General features: G+C 40.8%; 1 protein-coding gene across 5 annotated transcripts in view; it reads left to right on the top strand.

Annotated features, from left to right (window-relative positions):
- CALD1 (caldesmon 1) overlaps nucleotides 1–27,888 on the top strand; it is a 266,015-nt gene that overhangs the window by 117,497 nt on the left and 120,630 nt on the right. For 4 of the 5 annotated variants that reach the window (XM_073621277.1, XM_073621276.1, XM_073621272.1 and 1 more), the window contains exon 3: nucleotides 21,094–21,193. In XM_073621277.1, coding sequence (XP_073477378.1) covers nucleotides 21,123–21,193 — 71 coding nt within the window. In that variant the 5' untranslated portion in view covers nucleotides 21,094–21,122. Of the gene's footprint in view, nucleotides 1–15,084; nucleotides 15,240–21,093; nucleotides 21,194–27,888 lie in introns of those variants that run through there. The other variant, XM_073621273.1, reaches the window with a different exon arrangement.

Here is a 27,888-nt window from a genome sequence, read left to right as displayed (position 1 = left end):
GAAACAATATAACCATATTCTGAAATTCGAATTTCAAATAGAATAAATATGAATTTGAATACATAAGAAAAGTATAGAATAGAAGAAAAAGAATAGAATAGAATAGACTATAATAGAAAAATATTAGAATAAAAAAAAAAATAGAATAAATAGGTATAGAAAGAATATAACCATTTCCCTAAATTCAAATAGAATCAATTCAAATTTGAATAGAATGGGAAAGAATAGATTAGAATAGAATAGAAAATAACAGAATAGTATAGAAAAAAAACAATAGAATGGAATATAAAGAATATAACCATCTTCTGAAATTCGAATAGAATAAATTTGATTAGAAAAGAAAATAATAGAAAATAAAATATTATAATGGAATAGAAAAGAATAGAATAAACAAATAGAAAAAGAATAATAGAAAACAATAGAATAGAATAGAATAGAAATAAAATAACCATTTCCCAAAATCAATTTGAATTTGAATAGAATAGAAAAGAATAGATTAGAATAGGAAGATGGTAATATTCATTCTGTTCTGTTGTTTTTTGTATACTATTGTGTTATTTCTATTCTACTCTATTCTTTTCTATTCTATTCAAATTTCAATTTTGGAAAAGGTTATATTATTTCTATTCTATTCTATTTTTTTATGCTATTCTTTTCTATTCTATTTGAATTTCAGAAAATGGTTATAAACTTTCTATTTAATTTTATCCTTTTTTTAATTATATTCTCTTTCTTTATATTCTCTTCTATTCCATTCTATTCTGTTCTTTTATTTTCTATCCTATTTTGTTCTGTGTTTCACTATTATATTCTATTCTTTTATTTTCTGTTATATTCTTTTCTATTCTATTTTTTTCTATTCTAATCCTTCATTTTCTATTCTATGTTATTCTCTTAGGAAATTCGAAAACTATTCGAAAATGATTCGTATTCGAAACCTTTTCGAATTAGAAAACTATTTGAAATTGATGCGAAAACTTTTCAAATCGATCCAAATTCAAATTTGAAAATTCGAACAGATTCGAATACGAATAAAGGAAACAAATTCCAAAAACGAATTAAACAAATTTAACTAAACTAATTTATGTAAATCTAAAAAAAATGAATTTTTTCATCGGGCACATGTCTAGTTTAAAGCAGTATGTCAATTCACAAAGCGGCATTTGAAAGAAAACACTCCTGGCGCCACTGCTATCTACTTCCCAGGTTGTCAGATAATGAGTCTACCCCCTGCTGGGTGCTGTGGTTCCTCCTGCCAACCTTTATGTCATTACAGAACACAGTAGTGAGTGTTTAAATCAGAATTTTGGGGTGAAGATTACCATTTTGGGAATGTGTATGTTGTCAATGACTAACTTAGCTCTAACTCAGCTATGGGCTGTAAGTGAAAAAAAAAAAGACAGTATCCATGGAGAATAATTTGCTAATGAGGAAAAGACAACATTTTGGGGGTCAGGGATAATGTTACAGTTCATGGTATCTGCCGTAACCTCCAGCTTGGGTATTTCCTGTGTTGTTGTCTCTAATTCTGCACTGGCCTTGTCTCGGGTTTCACACAGTTCACTTTTCCAGATGATCCGAATGATCCGAGCTAAAATGATTTTTCTTTTCTTAAAACTCCCATTCTCAAAGCTCAGAAATTGCAGCTTGCTGTAAAAAGCCACTCCCAGGTTTGATCAGTTTTCATCCTTTACTTTCATTTTACTGCATAAGAAAGACATGAATATGTTATCTTGAAGAATGTTAGATAAATTAAATATCTGGAAGGGAAAGTCATAAGAACTCAGTGTGGATGAAACTATAGTCATTTAGCATACCTCCCAACATTTTGAGATGGGAATGAGGGACACCTACTAGCAAATGTATGTAGGCATAGGACACGCCCCCTGCCACGCCTCCTTAAAGGAGAATTAACCAAAAAAAAAAAAGGTTATTTAAACCAAAAGGGACTTTTTTTTACCATTACTATTCCTTTATATTGGCTTTTAAAATTTACAGATTTATAATTTGGATGAAAGGTTTAGCAGTGAGAAAACTTTTTGAAAGATAAAAAGTGCATTTTATATACAACTATATAGATCAGACCAAAATGAGAGACAAATGAGGAGGAAAGAGGGACAGAGGGACATTGCTCGAAATCAGGGACAGTTGGGAGCTATGTCATTTAGGCCTCTTGCACACGGTACTGATGTTTGAACATCTGCTTTTTTTAATGTCATTTCAGGTGCTTGTTTTGCGTGTATTCGCACATATTTATGCACATATTTGTGCGTATATGCGCGTTCACGCACAAAATACGTTCCTAGGGAAAATTCATTAATATTTGTGCTCATATGCACAATTGTGTGCATGTGCCCGTATTTGCATGTACTGGCGCAAAATACTGACTGAGAATGCAGATTCTTCTATTTTTTTTTATCTAGAATATATAGTGCTTGTTTACACACCTGTGTGTACAGGCACATTGTAAACAATGGGCTGCATTTTAGATCAGTTAAAAAAAACACGCTGTACTGAGCTTTTTCAAGCTGCAGTGTGCAAGTGTTTTTTTTTTTTTTTGGATGATCATGTGAACAAGATTGTTTCAGTACAATTGGGTTGATCAGACAGGCTTCTCACACTGTCTCCCAGTTTCTGAGTGTGCAGCGTGTCAAGTTTGGCAGTTGACAGGCAGCCGCTGTCTGATTTCTGTTAGCCTCTGACCTACTGATACTTTGGCCTAAAGCCCCGTACACACGATCAGAAAATCGTACGGAAAATACCACTTTCGAAGCGATCGTACGATAATCGGATCGTTCGCACAGAGCTTTCAAGAGCCGATCAGGACAGTTCATCTGATATTATTCTATCGGACGTGCAGGAAAACTTTTTTCGTATGATGCCAGATCGTACAATTTTCCTTTAATCAGCACAGCTATCGTTCGAAAAAGCAATACAAATGCATTACAACACATGACATCACTTCCGAATTGTATTTCTGTCGTGCGGGAATGTTCGTAAACTCATCAGATTCAATCTGAGATTAGCATGCAATAAAAAAACGGACGATCATTCTTCCGATAATCTCATCGTGTGTATGGGGCGTAAGTGTCCTCCTCTGACAAAGTATGAAAGGCAATAAGCAGTAGACATAAATTAGTTATAATAATTAACACTTCATAATCTTGTATGAAATCAAACCTGATTGGTTCAATTTTTAATAATCTGTGAATATTTACTTAAAGTTGACCTGATCTCAAAAAGTGAAGATTTGCTATGTTATAGGGAAAATTTTGAAACATTAAGTGTTACTAAACCCACAACAGTAAAATCAGTCTGTATATGCAGCAAAGCATGCTTGTTATACTCACTGTAGAACCTAAGGGGGTAATCCTGCACGTTGTACAAAAAAGGCTGTTTGATCCTGTCTTCTCTGATCCTCCCCTTTTTCCACAGTACCCAATCCATCTCCTGATAGAATAGAGCCTTGGAGGAACTCTGCACATGCTCAGTTTGGTGTGTATTGCTAGAGAGTTTCGTTTTTTTTTTTTCCTTTGGAGCATGGATGTGAAGAGCACAGGGACAATCAGCACTATCCAGACAGAGTGTCAGGGGTCCTGCAGGCTCATAGGACAGTCATAGGAAATGAAAACTCCTCCTACAAGCTTTAACCAGTACTCACACTGATAGAAAACACAAGGCTGCTTTATACTGCTGATGAGAAAAGGTATTTACTAAAATCTGTGTACTGTGTGAGACCAGATATAGCGAATGCAGGGTCCTGGGTTTAGTAACACTTTATTGGGCCTAAGCCCACTGTTCTTTTTTGTCTGGAAATCCTTCAGGAAACTAGCAGATTACTTCCTGGTATATGGGGAAGTCTATGAACTCCTGTGAGCCTCATTGCTGTATATTTGCAGTGTGATATCTAAGGCACCGCTGCCTTTATTAGCCTAAGTCTTTTGTGATTTGCTGATGTCCCTACTGTGCTGCTTACTATTTTCTTTGCTGGAGGCTGCACCATGAGGAAGCAAAGCCCCGCCTTTACCAAGATGGCCGCCTCCACACAGTAACACAGCGCAGAACAAGGCATGGCAAGTCAGTAACAGTAGCCAACATTTCAAAAACATTTCCAGGGACACCTTTTTCTGCTGTGGGTCTAGCAAGTCGTTGTAGGGGAAGGATGTCATTTAATTAGGGGTGAGGCATTAATTTACAATGGGCATGGCCCTACACTTTTCTGCTTTAGAAACTACATACCCAAATTACAAATTTCACAGTTCAGGAGGACTGAAGTGCACTACAATCCCATCCTGAGATTTTTACAAGGTTAAAATATATATTTTTTTATTTTTTCTGGCAACACAAGAAAACAGAACACAATTTATGTGTAAACATATATCCAGAAAGTAATCAATGCAACTTTCCAAAAAGTTAGTGCATGATCTAAAACACTGAGGACATAAGTAAGGATTCTACACCCAGCAACCATGTTTCAGAGTTATATATTGCCAGTGCCACTTACCAGTGCCTATCAGTGTCAATCATTGCTGCCTATCAGTGCCACCTCTCCGTGCCACCCATCAGTGCAACCTCGTCAGTGCCCACCAGTGCTGCCTTACCAGTGCCACCTATCAGTGCCCATCAGTGCCACCTATAAGTGCCCATCAGTGCAGCCTATCAGTGCCCATCAGTGCCACCTCATCAGTGCCCATCTGCAAAGGAGAAAAATGACCTGTTTGCAAAATTTTATAACAGAATATGAAAAAAATTAAATTCCAGTCTTTTTTTGTTTGTTTAGCAAAAAATAAAAAACCCTGTGGTGATTAAATACCACCAAAACAAAGCTCTATTTGTGAGAAAAAAAATGATAAAAATGTCATATGGGTACAGCGTTGCATGACCGCGCAATTGTCATTGAAATTGTGGTCACGCTGAAAGCTGAAATTTGGCCTGGGCAGGAAGGGGTATAAGTGCCCAGTAAGCAAGTGGTTAAAGGGTATGTTAACCCCCAAATAATTATCTCAGCTATGTGTGTGTGATTTCATCAATTTTGTATAAGGTAAATCTAGCCTGTTCGTTTGTTTCTGCTTCCATTCCTCCTAAATACCTGGCGATCCTTCCGGTTACCCTTCTTTTTTACTATTCTGACTGTACTAAGCACAAAAGCAGATCATCTTGTTGTCTCCAGTTGTGCCTTTGTGTGTCCTCTACAGACATACAAGATGCTGGGCATCAGCATCTGTGCCTATGTCTCCTGTAGTCAGTTTATCAACCATGCCGCAACCAGGTCACTTTAACCCAACCATTCTAATTCCATACTTGACGTGTTTTAGACATTGTCCTTAGTCGTAACTAGGAAAATCGAAACGCATCAGATGGAGTTGTCACCTGTATGCTGAAATTGCAAGTAAATATGTATGTTGAACTGTCATGCTCCTGCCTTTTGTCACCTGATCAGTATGGGTAACAGCACATCATAGCTTCATATTTGGTGTTATGGAATTATTCACTGCAACTAATGTAACCTTCAAGGGCAAGTTCAAGTGAGCTAATATTTTTTTTTATCTTATGTCTCAAATTCCCTCAAGAATCTTGTCCGGGAAAAAGAAACAGAAAAATGAAATGTGAGTGTACATGGGCCCCGTTTATACACAAAACAAGCAGCATGTTCCAAGTGTACTGGAAGGAGGACAGATGTGGCTAAGAAATACATTGTAACAATGACAAATGCTAGTAGGGTGTAGTCCATTTAATGGTGAGAAAAATTTCCTAAACATCCATTAATCTTGCGCTTACAAACACCACACGCATTTTATTAGTCGCTTATTTGCCAAAATACACAACGGAGCAGGTACAAAATCTGAATCTCATTCTGTCATTGTTTGGCTGTTATTTGTTTTACATGTTCCTTATAAATCAAACAAACTAATATTTTTGGCTTGTACTTGATTTTTTTTCCTTGTGGTTCGAAATTCACACTCAAAAATAGTGCTGAAAAGGACTACCCAAAAACAACCTCAATCTCTAGACCAGCCTTTCTCAACCTTTTTACTCCAGAGGAACCCCTTAAATAATTTACAGGTCTCATGGAACACTTGCTAAAACCAATTTATTGGAAAGAATGTCCCATACACCAGTGGAAACGATGGTCTCCATTACAGTGGTGTTTAGAATGCCACCCTTACAGAGGAGGAAGATCAATGGTGCAATTCTGTGGTGTTGTTGGCACCTGAACTATGTAGGAGGTCCTCAGACACAGCTCAAGGAACCCCTAGCAACCTCTGGATGGAACCCTGGTTGAAAATAGCTGCTCTAGACCAGTGTTTCTCAACCTTTTTTCAGTCAAGGCACCCTTTAAAATTATAGACAATCTCAAGGCACCCTTTCAAATTCTGGACAGTCTCGAGTCACCCTTTTCTAAAATGTAAATATAGGACACCCAATGTTAGAGGTGATTTATTCTTCCGAAGCAAATACACTTTTGCACACTGGTACTGACTAGTATTCCAATGTTTCTCTTCTCCCTCAATTTCTCTCCATCAGTCAGCTAATGTCACCCCAATGCTGATTGAGAGGGGCACAGGAGGTTCAAACAAGGATGCTGTGGAGGCAACAGACATCCCCCTTATTAACTGACGACGTCATTGGTTGTTAGGATGCCAGTGTCTAGAATGTTGTAATGGTGCATAATGAAAACCCATGGCTTTGTGTAGCTAAAAGGCAGGCTTCATCCACCTGTTGGCTTGTACACAACTTTTGATCAATTTTTAGGAATTTTGCTAAGGCACCGCTAAAGAAACCTCAAGGCACCCCAAGGTGCCTGGGCACCCTGGTTGAAAAAGGCTGCTCTAGACTTTACTGAGAATCGTATAAAAAACCCTAAAGAGTGGTTGTTCTATTGGGAAAATACTTAGCTGATCAGAGAGGTCAGGCGAGAATGGCCAGGCCTGTGCAGTGGTTCAGTCCAGCAGTTGTGTGATGCTATTGAGCCAGCATGGTCCAGAATTCATAAGTAACCTTTTCCTTACCTTGTTGAAGCTGACAATAAAAGACACAAGTCAATACAGTCATTATTAATACATCATTAAATGTATATTGTAAATGCAAGTGTAGTGTAAGTACCTGAATTTGACCTGGTATCAGCCTTTTATAGTGCCTGTACAGGAGGAGTAGATTGTGAAAAAAAGAGCCAATCAGTTTTTGTGCTGAAAAGGAGAATGCTGATAGGAGGAGAGAGTAGAGTGACAGGGAGCTGAGCTCTTCATCCTCAGTCACAGGCGGGGGGGGGGGGGGGGGCAAGATGACCTGGGCTCAGAGTAATTGGAATGAATGTAGCTGATCATCAGACCTAAATATCTAGCTGCAGAAAAAAAGTACAGTGTGGGAAATCTCTGGACTTAAGGTGAATATTATAAATAATAGCTGTTTTGGTATTTTATATTTTAATGGTCTATTAATTTTTATCTGTTTTATTTGGTTTGTATGCTTGCTCTTTAATATTTTTGTTATGGCATTAAATATAGAGACCTGTAGACTGGGCATTAGTGGGAGCTCTTAGTGGCTTAAAGTGGGAGTAAACGCCCATGTATGATTTTTACCTATGGGTGCTTACCTATAGGTAAAAATCATTCATGGGAGTTTACTATACAGGCATATCCCACTTTTAAGTACACAATGGGGTTTATTTACTAAAGCTGGAAAGTGCAAAATCAGGCTCACTTCTGCATAGAAACCAATGAGCTTCCATGTTTTATTACCAAAGCTTAATTGAACAATTTGGGTTTAGAAGCTCATTGGTTTCTATACAGAAGTGAGCCTGATTTTGCACTTTCCAGCTTTAGAAAATAAACCCCATTGTGTACTTAAAAGTGGGGTATGCCTGTAATAAGACTTACCTCTAGGTACTGTAAATATCTCCTAAACATGTAGCATTAAAGAGATATTTACTTCAGATGCAGCCAGGGACGTCACGGACGCATGCACTCAGAAGGAATGGCCTACCCATGCCGTTCCTTCAGAACCCTGCCATAAACAGCGACTCCCGCGCAGGAGTGACATCATCGCCAGCTTAACCATTCCTGTCACCGAAGCCCACAAACCCGGAAAGAAGACCAAGTGAAGATGGAAGCGCCTTCAGCGATGACAGCGAATTGCTGGAGGGCTCAGTTTTCAGGTAAGTCTGTCATACTAGCATATGATGACTTAAAATGCCCGGGGCCCAATTTTTTTTTATACGGTTTACTACCGGTTTAATGGAATTGATATGCATCTGCTTAAGGTGTATTCAAATTGAAAAACAAAAATGTAATATATTACAGTTTACCAATTTTTAGATGTGGTGGCTGCATTAGCGTTCTTTATTCAATGTTTTTTCCCTTTTATTTTCACCTGACGAAAGTGCTAGTAATACATTTTCTGTCCAAGGGTGACAATGCCCACTCACTGTACTCTCACCCTAGGACAGGAAGTGTTATACCTCTTCCTCTCTCCATCTTCATAACACAGTGGGAGGTGTTATGTAGTTCACAGAGCTGAACAGAGAAGGGCTAATAACACTGCTCGAGATAGCACTGCAGAGGGCTGTACTGGCAGCTAATTCAAAGGAATGGCTTGTCTTAATGCAACATGTGTAAATGTTAACGCCCAACATAATGTGCATTAATTCACCACAATGAATTGAAAAGAACTAAATGAGCCGTTAAAGTGTAACTTTTTTTTTTTTTGGGGGGGGGGGGGATACAGGTTGTTATATAGATGTCTGGGTACTCATTAGGGAGATTCTCATCCATTCATGTCCTGAGGACTCACTCAGCTAACAAGAATGCAATGGGAAATAATACAGGACAAGGTATTAATAATGCCCCACTTTGATAAAAATTGCTCTTCATTGGATATTTCTCCAAGGACACAAACTATAATAAAGTCTTGACAGAGGTTCTAACACTTGCCCACTCCACTGCTCTTCTTGCTACATCTCTATTGGAGAGATTCAACTCTCTTCCTGTCTCGGTGACCACCATCACTGGGGCAGGAAGTTTGGGAAACAAGCTTACTGAATTTCTGGCAGGATTAACATGTTTTTTAACTTATCAAACAGATAAAAAATATATATTTTTTCGATAGTATATTTAACAGACACAGAGGGAGCAAACAATTCATTGTTAGGGTTTACGTACAGTACATCATTCATATCACAGCATGAAATTCATCTACCATACGCTTTTAATTGTAACTATAATTTTCCAAAATGATTTACGTCACATGATTATATATAAAAAAATAATAAATAAATAGCAGCATATAAGTGTTTCCTGTATGATATGTTGGCCTATTTGAAATGTCAGTATGTTTTACTAAAGGGGACTTTCTCATTGTCCTGTGGCATTTTGGCACCGTAGAGATATTGATGACCTTTCACTGAAAGGTTCTCAGGACAGCAAAAAGGATGTGATGGAAGTGGAGGGCAGGAGATGGATGTCTGCGGACAGGAAAGAGTGCGCTCAGCGTTTGTCAAGAGGCTTTGACAAAGCCGATTTATTGCTTTTAACTTCCGTTACATTTGTAGGGACAAAAGTTTTGTATGTCAATGTGTACACTGCTATGGGATTTACTACCCTGAATGGCAGTGTTTAACTTTCACTAACAGTGAGAACCAACGTGTGTATTTTTTCTAGTGATGTAGATTTGGTACTTATAATAATATATATGTACATATATCTATATATACAGAATATTATATAGATAGACAGATAGATACGTATATCTATAGATAGATATAGATATATATCTATCTATAGATATAGATAGTTATATGTCTATATCTATATATATAGATATAGATATATCTATATATATCTATATCTATATATATAGATATATATAGATATAGATATCTATATATATCTATATATATATATAGATATACATATAGATATATCTATATCTATATATATATCTATATATATATATAGATATAGATATATCTATATATATATATAGATATATCTATATATATATATAGATATATATAGATATAGATATCTATATATATAGATATATCTATACATATAGATATATCTATATATATAGATATATCTATATATATATACAGTGCTTTTTTTCTCAGAGAATAGGTGTAGGAACTCCGATCTTCACCCTTTGTTTCTGCTCCATGCCCGCCTCTGAGCACCAATCCTTGGTTCCACTTCCTACCAACCTCCCAGTACTGCCCCTTTTAGAAAATACAGAACCAAGTATAATTTTTGCTACTAAGTCATTTGCATGGATTTTGTTAATGATAACAAGAAAGACAGTAAAACAGATCCCCTGCAGTGAGCAACAATAGACCCACACAGCAACAGTAGACCCCCCCCCCCCCAGCAATGATAGACCTCACCATAGCAAAAATATATCCCCCACACAACAATAGATGACCCCCTGCAAAAAAATACCGCCCCAGCAACAATAGACCCCTAGCAGCAACAACAGATGTCCCAGCAGACTGCATCAATAGACCCTCCAGGAGCCAGCAACAATAGAACTCACCCTCAACAGTAGTTCCCACCCAGCAACAATTGCCCCCCCCCCCCCCAGAAACATAAGACCCCCCCCCACTAGCAACAATAGACCTCCACACAAAAATAGATCCCCCAGCAGCAAGCATCAATAGACCCCCTAGCACACTCCAGCAATCCTTGCCATTACATACATCATTGCTGGAGGTGCCAGAACTGTGTTCCTGCTGAAAAAAAAACCCTGTATATATATATATATATATATATATATATATATATATATATATATATATATACCGTATTTATCGGCATATAACACGCACAGGCGTATAACACGCACATTAATTTTAAGAGGGAAGTTTCAGGAAAAAAATTAAATTTTAAATAAGTATCTTTGGAGCAAAATAAGGATCAGTGCCCATCTGCAGCCTCACCGTTGCCATCAGTACAGCCCGATCAATGCCCATCTGCAGCCTCACCATTGCCATCAATTGCCATCAATGCAGCAGCCTCACCATTGCCATCAATGCAGCAGCCTCACCATTGCCTTAAGTGCAGCCTGATTGATGCCCATCTGCAGCCCAGAGGGGACAGGGAGGGGGGCGGGACAAGCGCCGTCAGATTACATACAGTGAGAATCTCCTATGATAGACAGAACACTGGTCCAATGGCGGCCCAGGAGACAGGACTTCCTATTACAGAGGCCGCCAAGTAAACAGGAGATTCTCACTGTATGTAATTTGACGGCGCTCGTCCCGCCCCCCTCCCTGTCCCCTCCGAGGCAGCTAAAATTGAAGTATCGGCGTATAACACGCACACGCTATTTGCGCCTGGTTTTCGGGGTGAAAAAGTGAGTGTTATACGCCAATAAATACAGTATATAATCATAATATAACTATATATTTAAGTAAAATATATCAATATATTATGATAAAAAACTATATATATATATATATATATATATATATATATATATATATATATATATATATATACCGTATTTATCGGCATATAACACGCACTTTTTTCCCCTTAAAATCAGGGGGAAATCGTGGGTGCGTGTTATACGCCGATCCCCGCTATTTTTGTGATCTATCGGAGCGTTTGCCGCGATCGCCGCCGACATTCACATAGCGGGTATTTTTGAATATGGCGCCGCGGAGTTCGGAGGGACTCGGCGGCGCTCGTTCAGCTGAACAAGCGCCGCCGAGAACACAGTGACTGGGCGGAGCTGAGATACACATAGCCGAGGGTTCTCGGCTCTTCTTGGCGCCGTTCACAGTCCCGCCCAGTCCCGCCATTGGACCTCTGTTATGTCCATCATAGGGACTGGGCGTGACTGTGAACGGCGCCGAGAAGAGCCGAGAACCCTCGGCTATGTGTATCTCAGCTCGGCCCAGTCACTGTGTTCTCGGCGGTGCTCGTTCAGCTGAACGAGCACCGCCGAGTCCCTCCGAACTCCGCGGCGCCATATTTAAAAGTACACACTAAAAAAAGTACACAAAAAAAAAAAGTACACACTAAACTTGTGTATGTCGGCGGCACTGGGGACAAGGCTGCACTGACCACTGGGGACAAGGCTGCACTGACCACTGGGGACAAGGCTGCACTGGGGCAAAGCTGCACTGGGGAAGGCTGCACTGGGGCAAAGCTGCACTGGGGCAAGGCTGCACTGACAATTCTGCACTGGGGCAAAGCTGCACTGACAAGGCTGCACTGGGGCAAAGCTGCACTGACAAGGCTGCACTGGACACTGGGGCAAGGCTGCACTAATAAGGCTGCAGATGAACACTGATGAGGCTGCATTGATGGGCATTTAAATGTAAGTTTTTTTTCCTTAAACTTCCCTCCTAAAAGTTTTTTCCTTAAAATTCCCTCCTAAACTTGGGGTGCGTGTTATACGCCGGCGCGTGTTATACGCCGATAAATACGGTATATATATATATATATATATATATATATATAGTTTTTGCCCTTTCTTTTCAGGTCAGTGAAAAACAGTGTTTCTATATGTTTATTGTCAATTGCCATTCCCTTTCCAGCAGCTTTTTCCATGGTCTGAAATGTATGTGTCTACTGGTATCCCTTGTCTGGCTCATTTGTTACTGAGGGATATTAAAAAAAAAACAAAGCAGAGGGACTTAGAGCCCAATCAGACTCGTCCAATGCTGTGTATTGCAGTACTGTGCACTTAATGTGCGCAAAATCACACATGCAATGCTTGTATTCGTGTGTTGTGGTGATATAAAGTTTAAACCGCAAACCCAACACCCTAAGGCAGTGATAGTGAACCTTGGCACCCCAGATGTTTTGGAACTATATTTCCCATGATGCTCAACTACACTTCAGAGTCCATGAGCATCATGGGAAATGTAGTTCCAAAACATCTGGGGTGCCAAGGTACGCCATCACTGCCCTAAGGCATTGCACCTCAGGTGCACATGTGGTGCAGTGCACCAAAAATTCACTACCATATTTTGTGTGCACTACGTCGGGAGAAAATGCATGTCCAAGCACATGTCCAATTTTGCCATTTTGGTGTTCTGTCAGCCAATTCAAAGGAATGGCGTGTCTTAATGCAACATGTGTAAATGTTAACGCCCAACATGATGTGCATTAATTCACCACAATGAATTGGAAAGAATTAAATGAGCCGTTAAAGTGTAACTTATTTTTTTTTGGGGGGGGGGGGGATACAGGTTGTTATATAGATGTCTGGGTACTCATTAGGGAGATTCTTATCCAATCATGTCCTGAGGACTCACTCAGCTAACAAGAATGCAATGGGAAATAATACAGGACAAGGTACTAAAAATGCCCCACTTTGAGAAAAATTGCTCTCCATTGGACATTTCTCCAAGGACACAGACTATAATAAAGTCCTGACAGAGGTTCTAACACTTGCCCACTCCACTGCTCTTTTTGCTACATCTCTATTGGAGAGATTCAACTCCCTTCTTGTCTTGGTGACCACCATCACTGGGGCAGGAAGTTTGGGAAACTACTAATCCTCGCTCTATTCAAAACAAACGGTAGACAAGAAGAGTATGGCCTGTGATACCATAGGAAAAGCAGGTAGGGGATGCATAAACATGGCTGAGACAAATAGTAATTTTGCAAAAGTGCCAGAGAATTTTTGGAAAATAAGTACAATGGTGGTGATAGCAATACAATTGGGATAAAGCGATTTATGTATGGTAAAGCTCAATTCTTAGGCAGGTATAAATGACACAGATTACTGTAACTCTGTATTTATTACTATATCGTTAAAGGTATTTTTTTTTTTTTTTGCAAGAAGTGTAAGCGCCTAAATTTGACCTGGTGTCAGCTTCTTGCAGTCCTTGTAAACAGGGGTTGGAGTGTACAGTACAAGCAGTACAAAGAGCCAATCAGTTCAGGTAGTGAAAAGAAGCTTGCTGATAGAAGGAGAAAGCAGAGCGACAAAGAGATAAGCCCATCACCGTGCTGCTATTCCTTTTAATGTACAGTTACAGGCTGGGGCGGATCCAGGACGATGTGGGCTCAAAGGAAGTGGGTTAATTAAATAATGATTGCTATCAGACTGTGGATATCTAGCAGCAGTAGTGCTGGGAAATCTCTGGATTGCAGCAAAAGTTGGTTTTGTTATTTTATCTTTTAATGGGTCATTTCAAATGTATTTTTTATTTTTGGCTGAAGCTTGGTTTTAAAGTGGGAGACTAAAGGGACATAATTAAACATTTCAAGCAGACAAGCTCTTTTTTTTTTTTTTTTTTTTAAAGAGATGTGCTTTGTTTCTTCTGCAATAAAGCAAACTTACCTGCCAGTTCGCAATCTTCATTAGAATGTACACTGAGCTTTGCATGTGCAGCTTAGTGTACAATTTTAGTATACCTTGGTGCCAGAAAGGAATGCCCTCCCAGGCGCATTCAGGGGAGATGCATCATCCCCAGATGGCAAATCAAGACAAATTGGAAAAGACTAAGAATTTGAAAAAATGGACTTTGTAGGCACACACATAGGATAAAAAGTATTGACATTTTTTTAATTTTTATCCTATGTGTGTGCTTACAAAGTCCATTTTTGAAAATTCTTGGTCTTTTCCAATCAATATTGGGACGTTGGCACATTGTTATTAGTGCATCCACAGTGTCACCCTGTGAGGATACACGTTAAACTCCATTTCTTTGCCAAATCAAGACCAATGAATACTCACCAGCGGTGGTGCCAAGATGGAGCTCACAAACATCACATTGATGGAGCAAAGGTGAATATTTGTGGACTTTGGTCCCGCTTTACTGGAAAAGGAGGATTCTTTTTGTGAAATCTTTGAAAATCTACCTTTCAAATTAATTAATCTAGTAGCTATCGATAATGAAAAGTAAATGTGGATGTAGTAGTGAGGGGGAGAGCATGTGGGGGTACCCAACAGCCCAGCTTATGCAGCACTCATCCATTGGCTGGTACCTTCTATAGATCTCCAGCAGCTTCAGCTGGGACTCGTCCAGCCTCTCTGCAAAGCTTCACAGGATGCTCTATTGTAAACTGAATGCAGATCTGGCATTCAACATCCTAGTATAACCAATGACTGGACAGCTTAGACAAACGCAGTCGGGACAGAACTCTTTGCCTTTTCTGGTATCACTTCCACTTCATCCACACAGTGAAGGAGACAGACGTTCGCTTTGATGTGCTGTGCATTATGTGACTGCGCCTGCACTCCAACCGCTGGATTAAACCACCACATTGCACATCTAGAAGATAGTGAGTACATGCTGAAAACTTCTTTCTATTACCAGGCTTAAATGAGCAGATCTTTTGTGAATATTCAGTAGTTAAGGGGGGTTATTTACGAAATGAAAATCCACTTTGCACTACAAGTACAAACTACAAGTGCAAAGTGTGCTTGAAATTGCACTGAAAGTGCACCTGTAAGTGCAGTCGCTCTAAATCTAAGGGGAAGATCTGAAATGAGGGGAAGCTCTGCTGATTTTATTATCCAATCATGTGCAAGCTAAAATGCTGTTTTTTATTTTCCTTGCATGTCCCCCTTGGATCTACAGCGACTGCACTTCCAAGTGCACTTGTAGTGCAAAGTGGATTTGCCTTTCATAAATAAGCCCCAAGGTGTATCCAAAGCCATTTTATAGATATAGTGGTAAGGGATGGGGCAGCACAGTGGCTCAGTGGTTAGCCTCTATACATTTCAGCTTGCTGCTTCGAATCTCAGCAAGGGCACTATCTACATGGAGCTTGCATGTACTCCCTGGGGGTTATTTACTAAAGGCAAATCCACTTTGCACTGAAAGTGCACTTGGAAGTAAAATCACTGTAGATCCGAGGGGGACATGCAAGAAAAATAAAAAAACAGCATTTTAGCTTGCACATGATTGGATGATAAAATCAGCAGAGCTTCCACTCATTTCAGATCTACCCTTTAGATTTAGAGGGACTGCAATTTCAAGTGCACTTGAAGTGCAAAGTGGATTTGCCTTTCGTAAATAATCCCCCTGTGTTTATGTGAATTCCCTTTAGGTAGTTCAGCTTCCTCCCACACTCCAAAGACATGCTGGTAGATTAGCCAGCTTCTGTCTAAACTTTCCATAGTATGTGTGCATAGTTGCCAACAGTCCCGATTTTCCCGGGACAATCCCGATTTTGGGACCCTCGTCCCGATTGGAGAGTGTCCCGAATCGGGATTTTCCATAAGGAAAATCGGGAATGTTGGTTTTTTTTTTTTTTTTTTTTTTTTTTTTTTTTTTTGGAGCAGCGGGCTCCAGCAAAATGGCGGCCGGCGCTGCCGCTCTAGCTGCCTCTAGTGGAGAGGGGAAGGGGGCTCGATCCGTGCAGCCAATGAAGCGGCTTCTTTGGCTGCACGGCCCCTCCCCTCTCCACTGAAGCGAGCAGAAGACACGGCGCCGGCGCCGTGTCTTCCTGAAAGTTCCCCAGCCCCGTACTGCGCAAGCGCTGCGCCTGCGCAGTACAGGGGGTCCGCCATTGCCGAGGGGAACTTTCTCGGCAGAACACCGGCCGCTCCTCCACTGAGCGGGGGCCGGGCTGCATTGAGGGGGGGAGGCTGCACTAACTGAGGGGGGGCTGCAATAACTGAGGGGGGGCTGCACTAACTGAGGGGGGGGCTGCAGTGAGGGGGGCTGCACTAACTGAGGGAGGGCTGCAGTGAGGGGGGCTGCAATAACTGAGGGGGGGCTGCAATAACTGAGGGGGGGCTGCACTGAGGGGAGGCTGCACTGAGGGGGGCTGCACTAACTGAGGGGGGGGGGGCTGCACTGAGGGGGGAGGCTGTACTAACTGGGGGGGGGCTGCACTGAGGGGAGGCTGCACTAACTGGGGGGGCTGCACTGAGGGGGGGAGGCTGCACTAACTGAGTGGGGCTGCACTGAGGGTGGACTGCACTAACTGAAGGGGGGCTGCACTGAGGGGGGGGCTGCATTAACTGAGGGGGGGGCTGCATTAACTGAGGGGGGCTTCACTGAGGGGGGGCTGCACTGAGGGGGGGCTGCACTAACTGAGGGGGGGCTGCACTGGCGGGGGCACCTGATGCAAGGACAGACTCTGGCGGGGGCACCTGATGCAAGGACAGACTCTGGCGGGGGCACCTGATGCAAGGACAGACTCTGCTGGTGGCAGGCGACGTGGCTAGTGACACGCTCAGGGATCCCACTGATTCTGCATTATGGTGAGTTGAATGATTTAATTTTATATTACAATGTAATAATAGAAATAATGCGCTTCAATCATCCTGACACCATAACAACCATGGTGCCGGGATGATTGAAGCGTTAACACCAGGTGTTTGGAGTATCTTTATCTGCTGATTGTTAAACTTTCTAGAATACACATATTTCTATTGTTGTGTAGGACCTGGGGCTGCTGTCCCGTCATTCCCCTCTCCCCCTTTCCCTCCCCCATTCATCTCAGACTCTAACCATACCCTCTTGAGCCACGCCCACTTTCCGCGTAAGCCACGCCCACTTTCCGCGTAAGCCACGCCCAATTTTCGCCGCGGCGCGCTTTGCGCGCCGCAACTATTATTTTTTACTAGGTCACGCCTACAAACGAATGCCCCGCCTCCTAATTATTGATTGGCTCCGCCTACAGCAAAAAAAAGTGTCCCACATATTTTTTTTTCAATGTTGGCAACTATGTGTGTGCACAGATTGGCTCTTTACTATCACAATCTGAAAGCCAGATCTAAGCTAAGCAATGGAGGAGGGTTGAAGAAAGACCTGAAAATTTAACTTGTAGAACATTTACTAGGAAAATGTAATTAGAAAGGCTTTCAGGCATGTCATGAAAAATCTCCAGAAAGCTGGATCATAGAATCGCTATGAGTGAGATACAACTGAGCAGATGTATTCTGTACATACAGATAATAAATACATTTTTTTTAAATCTCTATTTATTTTTTATTTTTTTATTATTATAGTTTCTCAGTTATAAGAACTTCTCTATTTTTTTCTAGTAACCACTGGACTGAAAGTTAGGAAAATCCAAGATTTTGAGTTTTCCCCAGAAAAGGAATAGAAGGAAAGTTGTCAAGTGGTGTCACTTGTTCTGGTGACAACCTCTTAAGAGGGAATTTCCTTGACTTTAGAGAGATTTCCCCTCCCTTCCTGTTGTGTCTTCAGGATGGGGTGCAGATGCCAAAAAAAGACAGATGTTTGAACAATTTCATACTCTATCCAAAATGAAAAAAGAAAAAAAAGAGTATGGACTTGATATATTCTTTTTTAGTGTGTGTAAATCCTAACAATGTATTTCTCATATTTGCTAATCTTTGATCTTGCTGAAAGTGTTTTGCTATATCTGAGCAAAAAAAACCCCAAAAAAAACCTGTTGATTATGATATAAATTCAGAGCTGCCCTGTGTACATTTTATCTGTTATATCAGGGAGAGTAATTAGCCCTCTGAGTTCTTATCTTGGGACTACAGAATGATTAGCTTATATATTGTAGAGATCAAACAGTTGGAGGGTTTTAGTAGTTTAGCAAAAAAAAAAAAAAAAAGAACAGCTGGGCAGGGCTGACACAACTCAGTCCACAAAACAGAACACGGGAGGACTTAAAACGTAGGTGCATTTCTGGCAAATCAACAATTTTTCTGTACTTGCAGGGTCTTTAAAAGAGAAGTATTGAATTTATAAAAAAAATAAAAGATATTTGAAATCACCTAGGTGGATGTAGCATAGATCCGATGCTGTATCTGTCACCCGCCGGCTCTGCACTGAGAACTGAGTGATCAAAGACTGCTGATCGCTCAGTTCTCAGCATTCTGTGAGCAGAGAGCAGGGGACTGTCAGGCTCTGGCTCTCTGTTCCTTCCCTCAAACGCTCACTGTGCTGGGCTGTGGAGGGGGCGGAGGGGCTGGCTCAGGCTCCTAATAGCTCACTTAAAGGCTGAGCTGGGTGTCAGTCCCGGTTTCTTGGTGGATCCCAACCATATGGTCGTGATCTTTTCAGAGCCTGTACTGGTTCTGTGACGTCAGCCGACAGAAATGAAAACAAATTGCACTCCTGTGATCCATAGGAGAAGTATAGCCAAATTAGCTTTGGCTATACTTCTTTCAAGCTGCACTCCAAGTATGATATTTGTTGCATAATTACACTGGTCCAACTTGGTCTAGTTTGGACAAATATAAGTATGCATATCTCATACCTGAGCGACAGCTGAGGACTACAGTCATAGCAGCGATTTTCTGGAAGCTGTGCTATTCGGCTTGTCTTCTGCATTATAACCACATAGGGTGTAGGGTGCAAATATCTCTGGTCCATGGGGTGAAGAGAATCCAGCCATAAGCCCCCCCCCCCCCCCCCCCCTCCTTTACCAGTGTCGTGTCCACATTACATTATGCTGTACAAAATTAAGCAACAATTACATCTTTTCCATTCTTTTACTTTTTAAGTTTATAGAATTTTTAATAAAAAGAAGGAAATGTACCTTAGGGTCAAATTTACCATTAGACACAATAGACGCATGCCCATAGGCTGCAGCAGCAAAAATGCAGCTTTTTCCTTTAGAGTTATTAGCCAGCAGAAGGAATAGTCTTATATAAGGTTATTACACATTATTACTATATTCTAAGCCAGGAGAAGGAAAACAAATACATGTTTTGTGCAGAAAAGAGGTAATGCGAACAAAAGTATTAAAAGCTCTGAATATACTGATTTTATGAACAATTTTTAACTGAAGAACTGAACTAGACTGTTGAAGGAAATTGTATGACATATGAGCTTCATGTGTTTAGATTTACAAAAGGGCCCTTCGACTTTCACAGTTGCTACACTGTTGAGCAGCCTTAAAGTGATATTAAACCTTCAGTTATTTAGCACTTTCCGCAGCTGATTTATTCACTTACTGAGAGTATACAACTTCTTTATGTTTTTGGCTATGTTCTAGTTTAAAGGTTAAGTTCATCTTTTGAGAAAAAATAATAAATGCACATATTTTTGCAGGAAAAAAAAAATGTGCATGTATAATTTTTTCCCTAAGGAGTCTGCAACTCTTTGCAGCCGTGGAGGCAATGTTAGGATCCTGCAGACAAGCCTGGCAGCGTACAGCCCGTACCTCCAACATGGACTGACTGTTTACAAATTGCAGGGCTTGTACTGTAAATGAACTACGAGAGCGCTCATCACTGCCCTTACAGTCCATTGAGAACTAAGAGCCATCAGCCGCCATGGATGACAGTACTTGTAGTTCTCTCAGTTACAGATTGCTGTGAATGAATGATGCACCTATGAGAGAAGAATCCCCACCCGCTGTCACAAGGAGGGGGGGATGAGGGGCGCAGGGAGCAGGTCTGGAGCATGTTACACGTTACACCAGAATTATGGGTGGAACATGTAACATACTATGAAAGGTTAATTTATCTTTTAGGCTGGTGCTATAACAGCTGATCCAGCCTAACAGACTGGCTCCAGACTGCACTGCCCATGGTTAAATCTTTACTGTGAAGACCATAAGTTCAGGAAAGCAGCTAAAAAAAAAAAAAAAAAAGTCAAAAGTTTAACACACACAGTTTTTGATATGGTATTCAAAAATAAAAGCAAAAAAAGTTTGCATTGTTTGCAGAATAAAGTATTTTCACTCTATGTTGCTTGGACATCAAGTTACGTAGAGCAAGAACAAATGATTATGTACAAAGTGCGGTAACCTTTAGCAACCAATCTGATTCCAGTTTACTAAGGAAATTATGTATGACTTGTTGCTGTGGGCTACAGCATATTACTTTCTCCCTTATGCGGTAAGTTTGGTTACATGGCATTTAACCTAATGTTACACTAGCAATCCTATTGTCGGCGGCAACTTGTCAGTATCAGGATCTCTAGGAAGACAAATAAAACACTTACCTTATCTATAGTGTCGCTCCCTTGATGGCCACACCAGCAGATTGGGCAAAGTTATGACCAGCAAGGGAACAATGCCATGGAAGCAAGTAGGTATTCTGTTTAATGATCCTGTTGCTGGCAAATTTCCACCAGTGATAGAAACAGTGGTACGCCTTGGGCATTAGGTTTTCTTTATTGGTGGAGTCTATTATTATTAATGTTTAGTGAACGCGAGTTTGTTCTAATGCGTTTTTATTCTCTCATTTAAGATCCCGATTGACAAGCTTGAACGGCTGCCATGGATGACTTTGAACGTCGCAGAGAGCTCAGGAGACAAAAGCGTGAGGAGATGCGTGCGGAAGTTGAAAGGTAACGTGGTTTGGTGTTTGGTTGCCATGGCCCATCATGTCAGAATTATGCTTTGAATGTTTGAATTGGAGGTTTCTCATGTCGGCCAGGCAGACACACTTGGCAGGCACACTTTCCACCCCAGGGACTCACCGGCCATGTTGTACATCCAAAAATGGTCATAAATAATGACAGGCCAGGCCTGCTGGAAGAGGGTCCAAATACGGTACATCAGGAATGTGTTCTGAGCAAAGTCGCTATTTATAAACTCTATTTGTGATGACATCATTGTTCTCTTATGGCTCCTTTTATTTCCTGAATATGCTGCGGTGCGGAAATATTGCAGAAATCAAGTATAAAGGCAAACAAGAGAATTTAATATAAATATAATTTTTTTTCTTTATCATTTAATATAAAAAATCTCCCAACAACCACTTTTTGCTATTGACATAGCATCAACACAATTTCATATCTCCCTGTGAGAAACAAAGGAAACAATTTTTTTTTTTGTGGGGCCTGATGCGTCTACCAGTTAGGATTATGTAGAAGAATTAAAGCTGAACTCCAACCAGTTTTAACATTTTTAAACAGAATGCATAGGAGTTGAAACAATGGTCTCTCTGCAGAAGTCTCCTGCTGAGACAGACCTATAGCTATGCAATCAGCAAAGCTCATGCTCCCTCCTGATTGGGGAGCTCTGGCTCAGTAGAGGAAGTGTCAGCCCTTTGCAGATAGATTAAAGCTCACCAATAGACGACAAGGGTCCCACCCTGGAGCTGCTAGCAGGGCATAGACTTTTCTACTCAGGCTTTGGCTGCATTAGAAAGAAAACCAACTTTGAGACAATAATCACCTTTTGTTTTGATGCACCTGGAATGTGCATTCATGATTTAAACTGAAGGTTCAATTGGGCTTTAAAAATTCAAAAGGTGGTGTGTGACCCTACTATAACGCAAATGTTTAAACCTAAGAAATCAAGTGCAGAGAGCCAGGGATCTCATCAACACAGCCCAAGAGATGCAAAAAGTAATTGGGTGGTGTAACTCCCAAGCATCTGGCAAAAACTGACATTATGGGTGTGCCGACCCTTAATAGAGAGTCTGCAAAGCTGGTGAGTTTCGGCTATAAAAATATAGTATTAAAATGTTGGACTTTACTTTTTAAGGAGAGCGGAGCTATATAGAATTTTTCCCCCTCACTATTAAACATGATATATCGGGGGATCAATTGAGAGAATTTGCCTGTGAAACTAAACTATTCCTCATGCTCCTTCTCACACACGGCCACCTAGGAGATATTTTAGTCCCCATCCTGTATAGCAAAAATGACCTTCCAGCTTGATCTGTAATCCACAAATCCCACTTAAAAAGCTTCTTGGCATTCAGTATTTGTTGATTTTTCTGCTTGGCGATCCAAACTCTTGTGCAGCTGCAGACAGAATGGGCTTTCTGTAAATTCACTCCTTCTACAGGGACTTATTAAACACTGCAGCTCTTCGACAAGCTATATACAACTTATGCATTGTTTAATGATTTTTTAAAAATACAGATTTTCACTTACAGGAATTTTATGTTCTTAGCAAATGCTAATAATCAGCATTTAAAAAAAGGATTTACAGAAAAACTATAAAAAAAGTCCTTTTTAGCAAGTGTTCTTCTGAGTTATTAATGTAATACTGTCACATTTTTATGCTGTTCTGTGTTTTTACAAGACTATTTCATAGACAGACTTTAGGTGTGCTCTATAGGGGCTGTCGTTGCAACAGAGATAGGCACTGAGCATGTTTGATGATCAAGTGGTGAAATAAAACTAATTATGGGGTAAGCCACTGAGGAGGTATCACAGCATGTATAAAATAGATACAATGCGGGGAGTTTATCAAAACTGGAGGGGGCAGAATCTTAAGCAGTTGGGAATGGCAACCAATCAACTTATATCTTCAGATCGTTTCGTAAAGTGGAACTTTGAAAAAAAAGACACACTTTGCCTCTTTTGCATTAAAGTGTCTTACCTGCCTGTCCGCCTGTGCATATGCGCAGCCCAGTGTACATGTTTGGCATTTGCCAAGATGAATAAACTCTTCTGCATGTACGGGTATGATGCCACCTTGGCCTGGCACATTAAAATGACTGATGATTGGAACCCAGGTGAAAATCAGCCAAAGATATCAGTGGCCGGTGAAGGAGATCCAGGGCACCACAGGTGCATATAGTTCTACTTTAGGCTTTATAAGTGAAATAAATAAGCTGATTGGTTGCACAGCTGCTCCAATTTCGGACAGCTCTGATTCTGATAAATTCCTTGTGTTTAAACAAAATTTGTATATCATATAGCAAGAGTCGCGACACTATGCTAATTTTAACCTGTGCTGGATGCATGTCATGTTTGGGCATGACAATTGGATGCTCAGGCCCAAACACTACATCCTATGATAAAGAAGATAAGGTCATATGCTCTTTAATTCCTGGAAATACTAGATATATTCTGCAGATGAAAAGTGCAGTGGAGGAGAATAGCAACGATGGGCATCAATAGATGGAGTGTGTGCTGTCATGAGAATCTGTCACTTTGTACAGCAAAAATATTACTGAGAATGGGTTGTTATGAACTGTAAACAAATCAGGCTATGGGTTTTTGTACAATGATGCCAACCTATATTATTTTCAAGCTGGAGAGCTGGGGGGGGAAGGGTTTTATACATTTACAGAAGGAGGGGAGCTTAGAGAAGACTTTACCCCCATGATGATTTTTATCTATAACCCAATAAATTGGCAGGTTGCACAATTTAAACAGGAAATTGTAGTCACACCCCCTGCCTAGTACAAGGCCAAAATATATACGGAAGCCCCTCTAAATTATTGACTTTGGGTGTTTCCAGTGAAGAGTACTGTTAATGCTACAGTTTACAAAGTAATTTTTAGCTATTGTGTACTTCCAACCTTGAGTAAGAGTTTGGCATGACTGTGCCCCAGAGCTCAAAGCCAGCTTCATAAAGACATTGTTTAGTATGAAGGTAATTCAGTGGCCTTCACAGAGACCTGACCTCAACCCTACTGAAAAATCTTTGGTATTAACTAGACTGATTGTACGCCAGATATTCTTGTTCAGTATTAGTACCTGGGGTGGGGCCTTCTAGCCTTGCACGCCGGGGTACCTGGGACCAGGTGGAGACTGAGGTCATGTGAGAGGTTTAACATAAGGCAGTTCTCCCAAGTCACTACACACTGTAACCTGATGTATGTAGCATTAGGAGGGATGCTGCTGATCCTGCGCCCTCTCCACCAGTCCAGCGTACTTCTGTTACCTCACTCCCAGTAACAGAACGAGGTCCCGCTGTGCACATAGCGCAGACCACATGCGTGCACTTGTTAACTCCTTCCTTCCTATACCTTGTGACCAGGCCATAGATCTCCGTAACTCAGTCTCAGTTCCAGTTGCTACTGTAAACCAACTGCTAGGGAGGGAGCCAGCACACTGACCCCCCTCTCTACTGGAGGACCTGTCACCTTTACCAGTTACCACACTTAATGACTGTTTGCTTTGTGTCTTGAACTGTGCTTGGCTACCCATAGCAACTACACTTCTCCTCCTGTTTGTCTTGCTGAGTAGACTTTTTGTAGTAGCTGAGCTTAATATCCCTTATGTGCTTTACAGACCCTGTTTTTTTGATACACCAGAACCAACATGCACCCCTTTGAATAACTTCAGACCAGGCTCATAACAGTTGATGCAAATTTGCTTAGAAAATTTTAGGCAATACAATTTAACATAAACAATGTCCATATCCTGACCCTAACTACAACTGAATAAGTGCCCAGGCATACCTCTACAAGGTAATAGTCCATCTTGGTGTTTCATGTGCTTGGATGTTTTCAGGAACCCAGGTACCTCTTTCACACGCTTCACAGCATGGTTTGCCTCAAAAGTTGATGAAAGGCCAGTAAGCAAGAGCCCTGCAAGAAGGCCCCAAACCCAAACTTCTCCCATATTTATATTACTGGTGAGTAGGCTGGATCCAAAAAGCCCAGGAATTGAGACACACACTCACGTTAACTCTTTCCCTGCTCAATCTGGGCCAGCTAATAACTATATAATACACCTGTAGGCAACCTGCCTACACACACTCCAAAATCTTGTAGAAGGCCTTCCCAGAAGAGTGGAGGTTTTTATAGCCACATATGGGGGAACAACTCCATATTAATGCCCATAATTTTGGAAGGGTATGGCCAGTAGACTCAAATAGGTATGATGATCAGATGTCCAAAACCTTTTTGTCATATATTAATCACATACTGTAAATAATCAGACACTGTTAGGCATGCACATGCTTAAGCTGGCCGGACACAGCTCACATTTCAGCCTATTACTGTAAATCAGCCAAATTTAAAGCTGTGGGTGGCCCTGCCGACACCACCAGGCTCAACAAACTTCAGTTGAGAAATCGGAGGAGCAGGAAAAGAGTCAGCCAAACAGTGTCTGCAGCCAGTCAGCTGTAGTCACTGTGCAGGTATTTTAACAGCCATGGGTATCAGGTAAAAGCCGTCAGCTGTGAATGAGTCCGTCCATGCTGTGCGGCATGGATGGGGGAATCTGGGCTGAATGAGAGAAAATGTTGTGTGTATGGCCAGCTTTTGTCTGTGACATACCAGAAGGAGGAAAGAGGAAAGGGTTGTATGGTAATATGGTTTACAGTGCACATAACATTCTGGTGTGTGGCTAGTCTGCAGTTAATCCAAAACAAGCATACAGTATCCCCCTTGACAGGAGACAGCACGGCGGGCAAATCTCAGCTACAATAAAGGTAAACATTGAAGGAATTCAGTGTTTTATCTTGATTATGTTAAAATCGTTTTTCATAACCCTTAACACTGGAGCTGTGCTAAAAAAAAGGTTAGGTGGAAATCTCTTTTTTCTTCTTTAGACAGAGTGTCCTCTTTAAAAAGCAATACATTTTTTGGACCAAGTTATGGTTGAAGATGACAATTTATAGTTGCTCTAAAGCCAGGGCATTTTTTACCTTAATGCGTTCCCTGCTTAAAGCTAAAAAATGTCCCAGTATTTGTATTGCCCCCTTATACTTACTTCACTCAATTCAGCCCTGTGCCCATCTCTAGCAGCTCTCCCCGCTCTCCATGTATTCCCAGGACAGAGAGGCAGCAGCGGGAGCCATTGACTCCTGCTGCTATTTATCAAATCCTGTGAGCAGAGAGCAGGAGGCAGGGCAAAGCCGCACTGTGTGTGTTAATGGACGCACACTGCCCAAAGCCAGCCTGCATGTGTGCACCCTTAGGAGACGGCTTCCTAGGTTGACACACAGAGAAGAAGAGTAGCCAAGAGCACCAGCAGGGCAAAATGCAGCAGAGAAGGTTAAGGGCTGCTCTGTGTAAGTAAAACATGTGTGTTATTTTTATTTTTTTAAATATCTTAGCCTTTATAGTCACTTTAAAATCCAAATAACAGGACATTGTCAATAACAGATAAAACACCATACCTCAAAGAAGTTAAAGAGAAAGTATGGCATATTTAAAGCAGGTGCATATTCTGAGTTCATTTTGCACTTTTTAACTTGAAAGATATGTGTACTTAAAATAAAGTGCATTTTTTCATCTACTCCCTATAGTAACCCATCCTCCCTTGCTCCAAATGTTGGCTTCCTGCATTCCATAGCCAGGGCCTGTTGTTATGTTGTCAGGGGTAAAGCAACTGGTTCAATTTAAAGGGCGGCTTTACTTTTAGACAAAAGTACGCTTACCCACACTGTATAGCTCTCTTGATCCAAATTACCCTATCCCCCCATACTCAGCTCCCTATTTAACTAACTACTCTCTAATTAAAGTATAACTAAATGCAAAACATTTTTTTTTAGTTTTGGATAGAGTGGAGATGGATTAGATCACCTATTAGGCCCAATTCACACCTATGCAGGTTGCAGTTTGCATATACCAGGTGCATTTTGCATTTTTCAATACACGTTTTTGATCCATTGAAGTCTATGGGACCAAAAACCGGGAAAAAAGTCCCTGGCCCTTTCCATAAAATGCACAGATGTGAACATGACTCATAGGAAACTATGTTAAATGGACTGTAGTGTGTGTCTGCAATACTGAAAATGCACTAACAAATGCATAGGTGTGAGCCAGGCCTTAGGTTTTTATTGCTGTCTGTTCCACAGTAAGGCTGGATTCACACCTATGCATTTTTAGTGCTTTTTGCATTTTGCAGATTTGCACTACAGTCCATTTAACATGGTTTCCTATGGAACACGTTCTGTAGTGCAAATCTGCAAAATGCAAAAAGCACTAAAAATGCATAGGTGTGAATCCAGCCTTAGGGAGATTTGTGAACAAGCACAGTACACTCATGTGAAACGCGTCAACACTTTAACACTTTGCTACAATGTAAAGTAGTGAGTATACAGCTTGTATAACAGTGTAAATTTGCTGTTCCCTCAAAATAACTCAACACACAGCCATTAATGTCTAAACCGCTGGCAACAAAAGTGAGTACGCCCCTAAGTGAAAATGTCCAAATTGGGCCCAATTAACCCTTTTCCCTCCCCGGTGTCATGTAAATTGTTAGTGTTACAAGGTCTCAGGTGTGAATGGGGAGCAGGTGTGTTAAATTTGGTGTTATCGCTCTCACTCTCTCATACTGATCACTGGAAGTTCAACATGGCACCTCATGGCAAAGAACTCTCTGAGGATCTGAAAATAAGA

Source organism: Aquarana catesbeiana, linkage group LG03 (assembly GCF_042186555.1).
Source record: "Aquarana catesbeiana isolate 2022-GZ linkage group LG03, ASM4218655v1, whole genome shotgun sequence".
In the NCBI taxonomy this organism is placed as follows: domain Eukaryota; kingdom Metazoa; phylum Chordata; class Amphibia; order Anura; family Ranidae; genus Aquarana; species Aquarana catesbeiana.
Note: the sequence above shows the minus strand (reverse complement) of the source record. Positions and strands in the feature narration are given on the sequence as shown.